This window comes from Anolis carolinensis, chromosome 2 (assembly GCF_035594765.1).
Source record: "Anolis carolinensis isolate JA03-04 chromosome 2, rAnoCar3.1.pri, whole genome shotgun sequence".
Lineage (NCBI taxonomy): Eukaryota > Metazoa > Chordata > Lepidosauria > Squamata > Dactyloidae > Anolis > Anolis carolinensis.
This window is the reverse complement of record NC_085842.1, coordinates 97,995,800-98,009,670: the sequence shown is the minus strand read 5'-3', so window position 1 is coordinate 98,009,670 and position 13,871 is coordinate 97,995,800. Positions and strand designations below refer to the sequence as shown.

The following is a 13,871-nucleotide window of genomic DNA, read 5'->3' as shown; positions in this document are numbered from 1 at the left end:
ATGAAATACAGAAGGGGGGATATTGCTATTCCATCCTCATCCCTACTGCATTAAAGCTGTCGACTGAATTTTGGAAGTTGGCATATTCAGTGCCAGTAATAGACTGCCCTGTCCCAAGATATCCTTATTGTTTTCTCAACTAGGAATAACGAAAACTTAGCAAAACCCCTCTATCCCAGGTACACACAGTCCAGTCCTTATCATTCACAGGGCATTCATGTGCATCAAATATATTTGAGTGTAGGAACCCCCAGTGGCGCAGTGGGTTAAACCCTTGCACCGGCAGGACTACTGACCTAAAGGTTGGATTTCTGATCTGAAGGTTGCCAGTTTGAATCCGGGGAGAGTGCAAATGACCTCCCTCTGTCAGCTCTAGCTCCCCATGCGGGAAAATGAGAGAAGCCTCCCACAAGGATGGTAAAACATCAAAAACATCTGGGTGTCCCCTGGACAACATCCTTGCAAACAACCAATTCTTACACACCAGAAGTGACTTGCAGTTTCTCAAGTAGCTCCTGACACCAAAAATATTGAGTGTATATCTAGTTAGATACCTTCATACTACTGTTCCTTTCCTACAGTGATCAACTCATCAAGACCAGGCTTCCCATTAGACAGAGGGAGACAAGATGCTGGGAATAATAGTAATAATAATAGGAATCACAGATGCCATCATATGGTTTTACATGTGTCGGAGCACTATAACAATGCAATGCGAACAGAAGCCACAGAAGGAAGGACTAAAGACAATTTGGAAACAGGTCTCATTAGTGCCTTGCCTAATCCCGTGCTGTCACATATTTCAATGAGAGCTTGCAGGATCTAAACAACACCAATGTCCAGATGTGGTGGGCCCCATCTTGGGGAAAGTTGCCCTAGACATACGCGGTGTTTTAGATGCACAACTCATCACAAGCCCAGATTAATTATAATTCTGGGGGAAAATGAAATATCTTACTTAGGAGAGGAATGCCAAATAAAACTTAGCAGTTCCAGACTTGTTACTTCTGCTGTTTTACAGGGAGACCCTACAGCTCCATCATGATAGGCTATCACTTGTGGCTGAGTATGATTGCCTTCCAAGTGTAGGGTCTTGGCGGTGGATTCATAGATGTCTGTAGAGACCTATTCTTGATCCGCATGTTCCTTTTCAGTGGGAACATTGGTCCCAGTCAGGGTTGGCTTGATGTTACTGTCTTTTGCCCTCTATTTGTGCCTCTATGAATTCCACAGCACTGTTGGTAACAGCTACATGAGCATAAAATACAGATCTCACTTCAGGATCAAATTGAGGTGACCTTGAATTAAGAAAGGATCAGTCACCTTTTCTGATCACATTCTTAGAGTTGTGGTTTAATGGAAAAAGGATAAGTCGGTTAGGGATAAATGACTGGTTTCATTACCATCAATTGCCGAATATATTTAGGAAACAAAATAAAAATGGGTTTGCTAAAAAGAAATCAGAGCTGGAAAATATTTTGGAGAAAGAAAATAAAGGATTGATTTCCAGGTTATACAAATATATAACCTGGAAGATAACAGAATAAAAACTATAATGATTTCCTGGTTCAGAGACTTAGGGAAAAAATATAGATTTGGATAAAGGGAATACTTATGGAAAAGAGGATTTAAATTTTCAATCACAAGTTCTATCAGAGAAAATATGTATAAAATGTTCTGTAGAAGTTATATAATTCCTGAATAAAAGGCTAAAATTGATAAAACTCAACCTGGGGGGGGGGGGGGGAGATGTTGGAGATGCAAAATGTAGAAAGGCACCTTCTTCCATGTTCGGTGGGCCTGTATGGTGGTAAAACCTTTTGGAAAAAGGTGACTAAAGAAACCAACAAAAAGATTACTAAGAAGATTTTAAAAATCCAGAAATATACTTATTGGGTTTGTTTCAGGAGAGAATTGGTAAAGATGATGTAGAAATTTGCCAATATAATTTTGTGGCAGAGAGAATCATTATAGCAAAATCTTGGAAGGGGCAAAATAACTACTTTAAAAAAAATTTTTTTTTACATTCCAATAATTAGCAAATTTTTTTGCGATGAATGTCTTATTTCAATATACATAATACCAAAAGTAACTAATGCTTAAATGACATTTTAAACGATCCTTTGAAATGTATCACCCTCCCCCCGTTCCCCCTCCCCCCTGTAACAGCAATTCAATATATTATCATTGTATCTACTTATTAGGATTGAAAAAGAAAAGTAGTTGAGTATATCCAAATGGCCATGATCTCCAATGGCACAAGGAGAAGAAACAAAGATGAATTTGCTAGGAAATGGAGACTGATCTTTAGGTATTTGAAAAAGAACACAAAAATAGATTTTGAAATAGCTGAATGGAGGATTTATTAAAATAATTTTGTTAGATACTACGCAGTTCCATTGTATGTAGTGTCGGAAGTCATGGGTGGGAGTTCACGTGTGGAAATGGGGAGGTGGCGGGACAGGGGAAATAATACTTGTATTTTGATTATTGAATCTGAAGATTGTATGTTGTTTTATCTCATATATCACAATAAAATTTATACAAAAAAAGCAAAGGGATAACTTGGCATATAGATAATATCTCTTCTTTGTCTTAATAAGTTTCTGAATGAGCCTACCCCAGCCTGCAGGAACCCAACCACCTATGTTTTCAGCACTCTTAAAATGGATTTGCTTGCCTTCTTACCTTTTTCCTGTTGAAAGTACAGCAAAATCATGTGTTCTTATTCCTCACCATTGCTAATCTTAAACCTCATTAAACAGTCTTAAACCCATCATGAACTGAAGCTGTGTGTACAGTCCTGTGGGCAGAAAGTATTTATCATCCCACATCATAACCATTGGTTGGCTTTTTCATCACAAATAGTCCCCTTTTAGCAATACTTTGCTCCTTTATCAAGCATAAGCACTGTCCAGTCCAGGTCTGGTTGAAAGATAAATAGCTATAAAAAGTGAGACCAGGAGCTTTGACGCTGTCTATTTGCAGTTATCAATTTAACAGCAGCTACACAGCACACAGTCATCTGGTCATAGTCCTCTCTGCTCTGGAATGTCAACTAAAATTTCAATAACCTAGATGTGCACTTATAGATTTTAAAAACCCTGTACAGATTTCATGCATAAATGTGTCATCGTTTGGTCTACTTCTTTTGATATTGCATTTTCTCCTTTTTCTTTTTTCTTAAAAAAATCTTAAGATGTTTTAGTGTCCACTCTTTTCAGGATTAGCAGAAAACAGGGATAGATATCATGCCATTCAAAAATTGTTGGCTGGCTCCACCCAGCAACTCTAATCAGCATTTCCACTGGTGAGGAATGCTGTGAGTTGCAGTCTGATAGCATCTAGAACACTGTTTCTTAAACTGTGGTTCCCAACCCTAAATGGGCTCCCCTTGGGTCAGTGGTTCTCAATCTGTGGATCCCCAGGTGTTTTGGCCTACAGCACCCAGAAATTCCAGCCAGTTTACCAGCTGTTAAGATTTCTGGGAGTTGAAGGCCAAAACATCTGGGGACCCACAGGTTGAGAACCACTGCCTTAGGTCAATGTTGGAGTTGTGAAAAAATGGGCAACAATGAATTTCACCTAGTGGCTGTTTTAGGCATTTACACAAATCTATAACATGCAAAGGCAGTCATTCAGCTGTACTTCATAAAAAGGAAAATCAGCCTATTTAGCTAGGCTTGCAAATGTTGATTTATTATCAGTAAATGTTTGATTTTGTACCTATTTTATGTACCTTTATATTCAATATTATGTAAAAAGTTCTCAAGCAAAAAAGGGCTGTAAGTGGAAAAAAAGAAGCCCTGTTCTAGAAGGCTGTATAAGTGGCTTAAGGAGCTTAGTACATATGTTTAGCCTGCAGCAGAGAAGGTTGAAAGGAGACATGATCGCTATGTTTCAATATTTGAAAGGATGTCATAAAGAAGAGGAAGCTGCCCTGGAGACTTGGACAGGAGATTCCATCTGAACATTAGGAAGAACTTCCTGACCGCACGAGCTGTTCAGCAGTGTAACTCTCTGCCTTAGAGTGTGGTGGAAGCTCTTTTCTTGGAGACTTTTAAACAGAGGTTGGATGGCCATCTGTCAGGGACACTTTGATTATGTTTTTCCTGCATGGCAGAGATTTGGACTATATGGCCCATGTGGTTTCCTACAGTTCCAATGAGAAATCATTCCAAACAGAATCGTTCCTAAGGTGCTTATGAAAGCCACCGACTAAGCAGATACTGCAAGCTTTCTGAGAGTTGTAGTTCCACATTTTGGCTAACAAATCAGTTCTCCCTTGGATCATGCCCTTTAGTGACTCCACCATTACTTGTTGCCAGTCACTAATATGATGTTCTTCTATGGAAAGAAAAAAAAAGGCTCACAACAAGTCTCGCAAGGCAGCTGGGACCTTCTCAAAATGATTTAGTGGATAAGCAATAACATTAGACTGCAGCAGATGGAAAGCACTGTCAGCGCTGGCTGCCCTCCAGGTCTCATCCAAAGTTATACCTGGAATGGAATCTCGGGTATCAACTATTGCATCACCAGCTAGAGACTGCATTACACTCTCCTGACCTTTGGACTTACAGTTGTGTCCTTCTTGAAGCGACTTACAACAACTCCTAGTTGCATTCGACAACAAGACTGCCCTAGTCATTTTCTGCCTCTCACTCAGGCCAAGCTCAACTACTAATTTTCTGACCAGATGGTGAAGCCTGTGATTTGAAGGAGAGGGAATCATTATGTATTAGAATCAAGCCGGATAGGAATGATGGAGAGCCATGGCTGGTTCTTTTCCTGCCACTACATTTTGGCAAGCAGTTCCTATGGAGGAAGGGGAGTCTCATTTAGGAGTAAAGTGTGAGGAATGGGCCTGAAATAAGACCTGAGCCAAAATAAAGAGACTTTTCTTATTATATAGCTTTGTTGTATTCTTTCATAAACACACAAACTAATAACCAAAACAAAAAAAAACACAAAGTAAGATGTCCAGAAGAAACAAAACGAACACTAATTTACTTCTATTCTCTCCAGACTCAGAAAAAAAGAAAAAAGAAAAAACAACATTGAGTTTCCACTATCCAAACCAAAGACTAAAATCTAAAAATATCATACATTTTCATTACTGCTTAGCTAACATTTAAACTAATAATCAAGCTATAAAACTCAGTCCCAAAAACAGTCAAATGCTTCTTCCCTTACCTTGTGTTTATAAAATAAAAAAGCACTTCTCAGTTGTCCAAAGACTTCTCTCTAATCAAAGGAGATGTTTTGTCCATTTCAGCCATTTCAAAGATTTTCCACATCCAGCTGCTTTTTGTTGGAGTCTCCACATTTTTCCATTTTTGAGCAAAGCAAATAATTTGGATGTTCTGATAATTTTCTTTTGGGGGCTAATGCTTCAAATGCTGGAGAATTTAGGCATTTAACTTGCAGTTTATTCAAGTAAAACAACCCCCAGATTATGAGGTTCAGTTGGCCCCTTTCTCCTTTCCTTTTCTGCCAAGCTAAGACCTTCTTATTTGGCAAGGTCTTTGGATGAAAATTTATTTAACCAAAAGGATTTGTGGTTTTGTTGTGCTTTTAAAATCTTTTAAAAAATGATCTGTGTTTTATATTGTTTTAACTTTCTGCTTTTAATTATGCTGCTATTTAATTCCTTTAAAACATTCAAATAAGTAATGTTTAACTGGGCCTTTTTAAAAACATTGCTGCCTTAGGAAAAATAGACTATAGTGTTAGATAATGGAGGCTTTGGTCAGAACACAACTGAAATACTGCATCCAATTCTGGGCACCATCATTCAAGAAAGAACTAGAACGTATCCAGAGAAGGGCAACCAAAATGGTAAAAGGTCTCAAAGCAAGCCCTATGGTTTAGGGAACTGGGTATATTTAACCTGGAGAAGAGAAAGTTAAAAGGGGACATGATAGCCATATTTAAATATTTGAAAACATATCGTATTTAAGAGAGAAGAAGCTTGTCTGCTGCTGCTTCAGAGACTAGGGCACATCTACACTGAATAATTAATGCAGTTTGACATCATTTTTACTGCCATAGCTCAATGCTATGAAATAATGAGATTTGTAGTTTTACAAGCTCATTAGCTTTATCTGGGCCCCCTGATGGCGCAGCGGGTTAAACCACTGAGCTGCTGAATTTACTGACCAAAAGGTCAGTGGTTCGAATTGGAGGAATGGGGTGACTTCCCGCTGTTGGGCCCAGATAGCAATTTAAATGGTGTCAAACTGCATTAGTTCTACAGTATAGATCCACCATATGCCATCTTCCTTTTATAGTTTTCAGGGAAAGGAATTAGTATTACGAATGATAACAATCTACAATAATTTGTATCATCTCTAAGGAGGATTTAGCTTAGTCTGCACTGAAAATATCTGAATTCTGTATCAATACAGATTTTGTGCCAAGAAAAGTGAAACAATTGGTCTTCAATATACCATTCAAATCAGCATGATGTGCATAAATTTGCCTCCTAGCATAAGTAATACTGAGCATCCTAGCTGTGACAACCGCAAATCCTATGTGCATACATTTCTTCCAAAGCTCCTGGAATTTCCCCAAGACATTACTCACCCTCTTTCTAATAGTGGTAACTGCAATACGACAATGATTATTCAGGTGTAGAAGATATGGAGAATGACACTAGTGTGCAAAGGCATATCCTGCAATTTCATCCATTCCTGCCATTTGCGGGTTGCAATATTTATGGGGCATTGGGTTGCTGAAACACCCACCTTCCCCACCAGATGGGGTTCTCTCAGTAAGAAGCTTTTTCAAGGCTCTTTCCCCCTTTCAGTATAATGGTGTTGAAGAAAGCTATGCTTGCCAAAGTGTGCCTGTGTAGGCGGTGGAATGTTAACTTTAGTATTCTAATTTGGAAGGGGCTTGCAATTTCTTTACATCCAACAAAATACAAGATGAATTTATAATAATAGCCTATATTATGGAATGAGGGAGACTGGACTACTTACAGCATTGTTGTTAAGATATTAGCAAAGGGAAGGAGACTCCTCGTTTGTTATGGATATGCATGATAACTGTGCATAGATACAGAATCTTACAGGCTATTTTTGAAGCTTGCATGCAAATGTAAAGCATGCTCTGTGACTACAAAATCTTATCAGTACAGATTGCATTTTGACAAGACGCCATATCTATGTGTTTTAATATAGGCGTCAGTGGAATAACTGTAGCTACTTTAAAGCCCTAATTAAATTGGACACAACGGGTGCATGAATTCAGTTCCCAGCACTTTTAAAGTTTTGCTAAAAGCAATCAGCCAGGGATAGGTTCTAATCTAAACCTTTCTCGCACCCAGGTTCCTCCCCAGGGCCATGACACTGTACTTGGTGACTAGATGACCCTATTGGCTTCCATCCTCATCTTTAGTTTGAACTACCTTCTATTTTATTTAGTTTTCTACTGGGTATTGGTCTTACCAGAGGTTAGAAATGGTAATTTTGGGACTACAGCATCCAGAAGCTGAGATATTCCAAGACACTCTGCCTAGGGAAGTCATGTGTCCTATTCAGAGCAAGGAAAATTACATTTTGGAGAATTGCCAGAATCCCCCTACCTCCATGCCACACTTCTATATTGTCCGGAGATTCTAGGAGGTTAAGACAATAAAATGTTTTAAAAGCAATTTTATTTTGAACTAGAATTCCCAGAATCAGCCGTGCAGCATAAATGTGATGCTATATGGATTCTAGGAAGTCTAATTCAGGAAGTAACTTTTTCAGGTTTTAGCTTTCCCTTCCCTTGTATATTTTTGATGTGGTGCAGAGCCCACCACAGTTTCCCCAAATCCAGCCAAGCTCTGCTATTTTCCTTGCTTTTCAGATGTTTCTGGTAGACCAGCCCAACAGTGTTCATTTTCTCCTTCCTTTTCCATCCGCTGAAAAGTAAAGAAGGTAGGATGTGGGTGGAGTGAATTAGATGTGGGATGAGATTGTAGTTGGATTATCTTGTTTACATATTAAAGGGAAAACATGACTAAGAAGTTTCAGAGGTCCATCTAAACTATTAGGGAATTTCATGCAGAGGAAAGTCCTTTAAAGTGGTACTTAGATTGTGGAAATCCTTGTCAGGTAATGGCAGAGCACTGGCCCCCTAACCGTCCCCCGTCCCCCGTCCCCCCCGGTACATTGTTCTGTTGTTCTTACAGACAAGTTACTATGAGTAAACACATGCATCTGCTCCAGCTTAAAAAGAACAGGGTGGATCCCATCTTTACTCATCATAAAATCCTCTCCCACAAGCCTCATGAAATGGAGCCTTCAAAGTTCTCCAGATTCTGTTTTGGCTATTTATTATGATCAGCAGAACTGGAGACTGTTAAGGAAACCTGGTTTTTCAAATGAGAAATTACTTTATGTCAAGGCAGGTTGGCATATTTGCCTTTTCATGAGTAGAGTCGGCTTTTATGAAGATTGTTTTCACAGGCAACATGTCTGTTACAGATATGAGTTCACAAGCAGATTGATGTGGTGGCTGTAGTGGCTAGTGCCATCTATTTCTATGAGGCAATACATCTACTCCAGGTTTTACCTTAAGCTTTAAAGAAACCAACCAAGGTGTTGACCTTTATCTCCAAAATATAGTAGCACTTTGGAGAGCTCGGATAATGTTTAAACTAAAACTCAGAGGCAATGCACCACTCCACTGACTGTCTAGTGGATGAATGTTTTGTATTATTTAGTCATATTTGGGACACAGTTGAATGTGGAAAATTCTACCTCTAAAAATTATGATAATATTACCTACAATGGCACCAATAGCTTTTTCAAAAATGTGGTCCCCATAGACAGGTAGGCAAAGTGAATATGCCTTAAGGGAGAAACAACCAAATATCTTCCATCCTTCAATACTGGTGTAAGGGCATTTTACTTTTTTTATTGGCATGGCTAGCATCACTAGCTTTTACAAGCAGGATTTAAAAGGCCTTATTTTTAGTGACCTGCTCATATTTTAATCTTTTATAAATGTTACATACCACAAACCAACCAGGAATGGATGGCATGGATTGCAAACCCAGATAACTGGCAGGTCATTTCCCAAGGGGATTTGACATCCTTGGTTCCATTATCCCTTGTCAAACAGGTTCAAGCACAAATAGTGTCACAAGTATTTGACAAGTCATGGTTGTCACACTGGAATACAGTTATCCCTCCACATTCACTAGGATTAGGGCCCAAGACCTATGTGGAAAAGTCACAATTTTTTTTTAAAAAAATGCTATTTTTAAAATCTGAGTAAATACCTCTATAGGAATCACTAAACCCTTTCATGCAACTCTATAATCATCTTCTGGTGGAAGCTGACTGTAAAGTTGCACTGAAGAACTTAGAGATTACGAGAGAGAACATACTAAGAAAACCCTGCAAATGGGGAGGGCCTGATTGTAATGCCACATGGACAGAGACATTTGTAGTTTAACAAGAACTGCACTCATGTCGTTTAAACTATTTAATATAGTATTACTTGGACTTATTCAAGAATGTAGCTGTGTTAGCTAGTATCAGTATGCCCTGGGCTCTTGGAGCACCTTCGAGGCTAAGAGAAAGAAGTTGGTAGCATAAGCTTTGGAAGACTGGGCCTGACACTGTTTGAAAGGTTAAAGGTTTTTGTACATTCATGAAAATTTCAGTGCCAAAGATGACATCTATAGCTGAAAGGAAAATAGGAAGCAGGTCCATTATACCAACTGCCAACTTCCTCCTCACTTCCTTGAGATCTTTTGTGGTTGATTGGTTATTGTAAAAGTAACTTATTTCTTTATTTTTATTTACTTACTTTATTTTTATCCCACCTTTCTTCTGATACAAGAACTCATGCTGGCTCACAACTGAACTTACAATGTTTCTTTCAAAAATTATTAACAAGAGTGAAAAGTGGCTGCTTTCCCCCTCCTCATCTTGCTTTCTTTTCATTTAAAAATCCTGAAAAATTATAATAAGAGATTAATTCTATGAGGCAGATACTAGGAGACAAGGAGTAGTTGCAATGTGCTGGGTAGACAGAGTTGTAAATGAACTATATTTTTCTTCTTCTGCCTCCTGAACAAATACGACCTGCTCAGTGGTAGTAGAAGATACTGTTCTGTAAACAAGGATGATGTAAAATCCAATGAGAAGTCCAGTTGGCTTCTATATATAATCTGGGAGATCTTGTCCTCTGCCTGAGGCAGCAAAATGTCTGGGTTCAACCACGCTTAAACCTGCTCAGTTTCACCGAGATTGCTGCATCATGTCCTTTCAGACCATACCCTGCAACCAGGTTGCTGTAGTTTCTTTTAAAGGATAGTTCTGTGGCTTTGACTTTGTCTGTAGGTGTAGATAGATCCATTCATTCTCATTCTTGTTTATAACTGGAAATGCAATAAAAAGATAAGGGCAGAGGAAAGAAACTTACGCTCTGAGCTCCAGTTGCCTTTCTTTTCTGTGGCCTGAGAATTTTTTTCCTTTCAATCTTCTTTGAATTTTAGCTCAGTGATGCGACTTGAAGAAGCAGAAAAAACTCTAAAGCTAAAAAGATTAAGGCTGCCATCCCAGAATGTATGGAATTTACCACTAAATTTGAGTCAACTGTGGAGTTTCAATACTTCAATAATCTCTTCTTCTCTTTCTCCCACCCCCACCCCCAACTCGTCTTCAACTACAAATATTGATGCTATCATGCATGGAGGTTTGAGGATATACGTAAATATACTTCCTAAAATCCCAAAAGCAAATCTTGATTTCGCCATTTTATATGATACATGGTGGTCCTGGAACCAAATTCTGACAGATTGCATAGGCTCTTTGTATTTCTTGGCCTACAACTATCAAACCACCTGTAGTTTATAAAATACTACTTTTTATTTTTTCACAGAACAACTATTTGAATTATCCTGAAATACATTCCAGTATGTGGATAAAAGTCTTAAATGGTCCTTGTCATATGTGTGCAAATGATAGTCCTCAGCAAAGTGTGAAAGTTTAGAGAAATAAAAACTTTAAGCTAACCACCTGGAAATATCTATGTTTAAGGTTCATCTTTTTTGGTGTTACGGTATATCTCCCACATTGGCAATTGCCAACAAAAATGGAAAAAGGCTGCAACTTCTAGCAGTCTTAGATTTTGTGGGTGAGAATGCTTAGTTTCCAGAATCAATGTCAATGAGTAACATGATTTCCTTGCAACAGTGAGATCCCCTCAGAGATAAATGCATCAGCAATTGGACTTACAGGTGAAGCCAATATTTACCTTCAAATGATGAATCACTAAACAAAACACACCAAAAACAAGATGTGTTAGTGAGGAAATAGGTGTGCTATGGCAGTCATGTTTCCCCACTTTCTAAAAGCATGCTAAGTTGATCACTAGTTTGATCCTGAGAAAGATTCCTTGCACAGGCAGATAAGACATTGCCAAGGAATACTAGATGCTGTAGGCAATATTTCAGAGAAAGGCAATGGCAAACCACCTCTGCATATTCCTTGCTAAAGAAAATCCTGTGAAAATCATGGAGTCACTGTAAGCTGACAGGTAACTTGAAGGCACATGCAAATACGAGTTCTAAAGCTTAAACAAGAATAGCTGGCTGACTGGCTGGAGTGTATGTTATGCTTGCATGCAAAGGACAAGTATCAATGTATTCCTGCAGAAGAGAAATATCATATTTATTTTTATACTTCATTATATTTCTGTTTCTGTGCATTTTTCTCCTATTAGATCTGTTTGCTTGGAAGCCACTTCACATTTGGAGGTAAAAGGAAAACCCCATAAGGTGTTCTAATTTGTTCATCCTTAAAGGTTGGAGAGTTTGGAGAAATAGAAGAGAATTAAGGTTGTTTTCTGGAAAATAATTCATAGCTAAAAGTCTGCAATTGCTCTTGGAGAAAGGGCAAATGCTACACCCACACTTGGGACAACCTGTCTCTGTGCTGCATTCAAGATCTTTCTGGTCAAGTAGGAGAAAGGATTTGTGTGCTAAAACACTCTAGACATTATACCCACCCTTTCTTTCTTGATGAAGTAACCAAAGCATTCAAAATCATAGAGTGTTTTCTTTTATCTTGAGTTGGATCCAATGACTGAGCTTTACTCTTAATCCCTGACTCGCACTCAAAAAGTATAAGGAAGGGAATTCCAAAATGCTACATGCCACCTTATTGCAATCCTGCCTCCCATCTCAGTCCAGCTCTTCTGGAGGAAGCAAAGCAACCCAAAATCCACATGGTTTTAAGACGCCCATGGCAGACTCTGCAGAGATCTACAACTGCTTCGGGAAGCTGCAAGGCAAGGAGAAAGCAAGCCATCCCAGCTATCAGAAAGTTGAAACAAATCGTCCTGGAAACCCAAAGGATCAAGAGATGAATGGACCACCAGGAGAAGAATCTTGGAGGGCCAACAAGAATCTGCCACTCCCACTCCAAAGAGATGACATTGGGTTGGCATCAGGAGATGGGTGCCCCGTGACTAAAGACTCTCCAACGTCTTCCAGTTTGCTCCATTCTGGGTTTGGCAAACCAGGTGACCAAGGTCAAGAATGGAAGGTGGTAAAAGTTAAACGCGTCCTTATTTCTCCTGTTGGTGAGCCCAGGAAACCAAGTAAGTGAGATCCCATGTTGTATTTCCACATCACACTCTTGTCAGTAAAAGAACATTATTAAAAAAGTTAAATCGGCAATCACAGCTAAGGAAAGCATTTCCCTTCATGTCTTCAATTTTCAAATCCATGGTGGGTAGGGAGAGAGTCCAAAAGCTGCAAGGAAGGCTTAAATATCCCCTGTTCTGATATGGTGGTAGAGATCAAGGTCTTACAGACTTCTTTACGATGAGAAAAAAAGGAGTCTAAAGTACATTCCATGTATTTTACAAAACTTGACTTAGCTCTGTGTATCCAAGATCTGTTCAGGCAGTCATCTATGTGTTTGGCTCAAATGTGCATAGCTTCCAACATCATTGCCTGCAATACATTTGGGCTGAAAAGTTTCTGAGGAATCTTTGTCATAGCACTTAGCATCCTGATCTCCTCTACAATAAGCATTCTTGGTTATATTTTTAAGTAGGTATCTTACTATAAATTTTTCCTGGACAAATGGTGTATCCTGTGAATGACTGTGGCTCCTTCCATATCAGCAATTCATATCAGTTCTAACCTAGCATAGGGTGGGGGCAAGATACAAGCTGCAGTCTGGCAACCTCTGGAAGGCTATCAGTTGCATGCCTCTGGTGCCGAGGATTTCAGGCACATTCAGCCACATATGTATATAGGCCTTTCAGACTTCCACTCAAAATAAAAAGTTTTAAGGTTCCAGCTGGTAGGGCACTGTGGTGATAAAGACGATTGTTGTTGTCAGCCAAACCAGTGAGATACCCAAGGTGCTGAGACCTATAATCCAAATAAGTTCAGCACCATAGATAGATCCTTTGGCGTTTGGACTAAAAGCAAGGGTGTATTTACTGGCATGGAAGCCACCACCCACCACTGCAGTGGGGACATAAATATTAGGGCTGAGGCCAAATTCTTATTCCTATATCATCCAAGTAAATACTGAACACTAATGTATTTGGGTAACAAATCCCATTAGAATCAGTGGGGATTCCACTGAATCAGGTTGCAAGTATGGCTCAGCAGACAAGTTTCAACTTCATTACAATGATCTTCTCTACTTGCAAGCTGAATATAGCTTTTTAGCAATACTAACCTATTGTGAAGCTCTCCATGTGGTTCTTTGTAATTTGGGTGCTCTTACCACACTGTAAACTGAAGTCATTTGTAGAAATACTCCCCTTTCTCTATAGTCGATTTCTCTTGTGGTTAAAGCATGTAATTGCTTGTTTAGCCACCATCATACTGAATTTCCAAGGAT

The 13,871-nt window shown here is 39.0% G+C and overlaps 1 protein-coding gene across 1 annotated transcript in view; it reads left to right on the top strand.

The window, feature by feature from the left end:
* synpo (synaptopodin) overlaps nucleotides 1-13,871 on the top strand; it is a 97,006-nt gene that overhangs the window by 15,651 nt on the left and 67,484 nt on the right. The window contains exon 2 of the mRNA XM_008104814.3: nucleotides 11,728-12,606. Within this exon, the coding sequence (XP_008103021.1) occupies nucleotides 12,150-12,606 (457 nt within the window). The 5' untranslated portion in view covers nucleotides 11,728-12,149. The remainder of the gene's footprint in view (nucleotides 1-11,727; nucleotides 12,607-13,871) is intronic.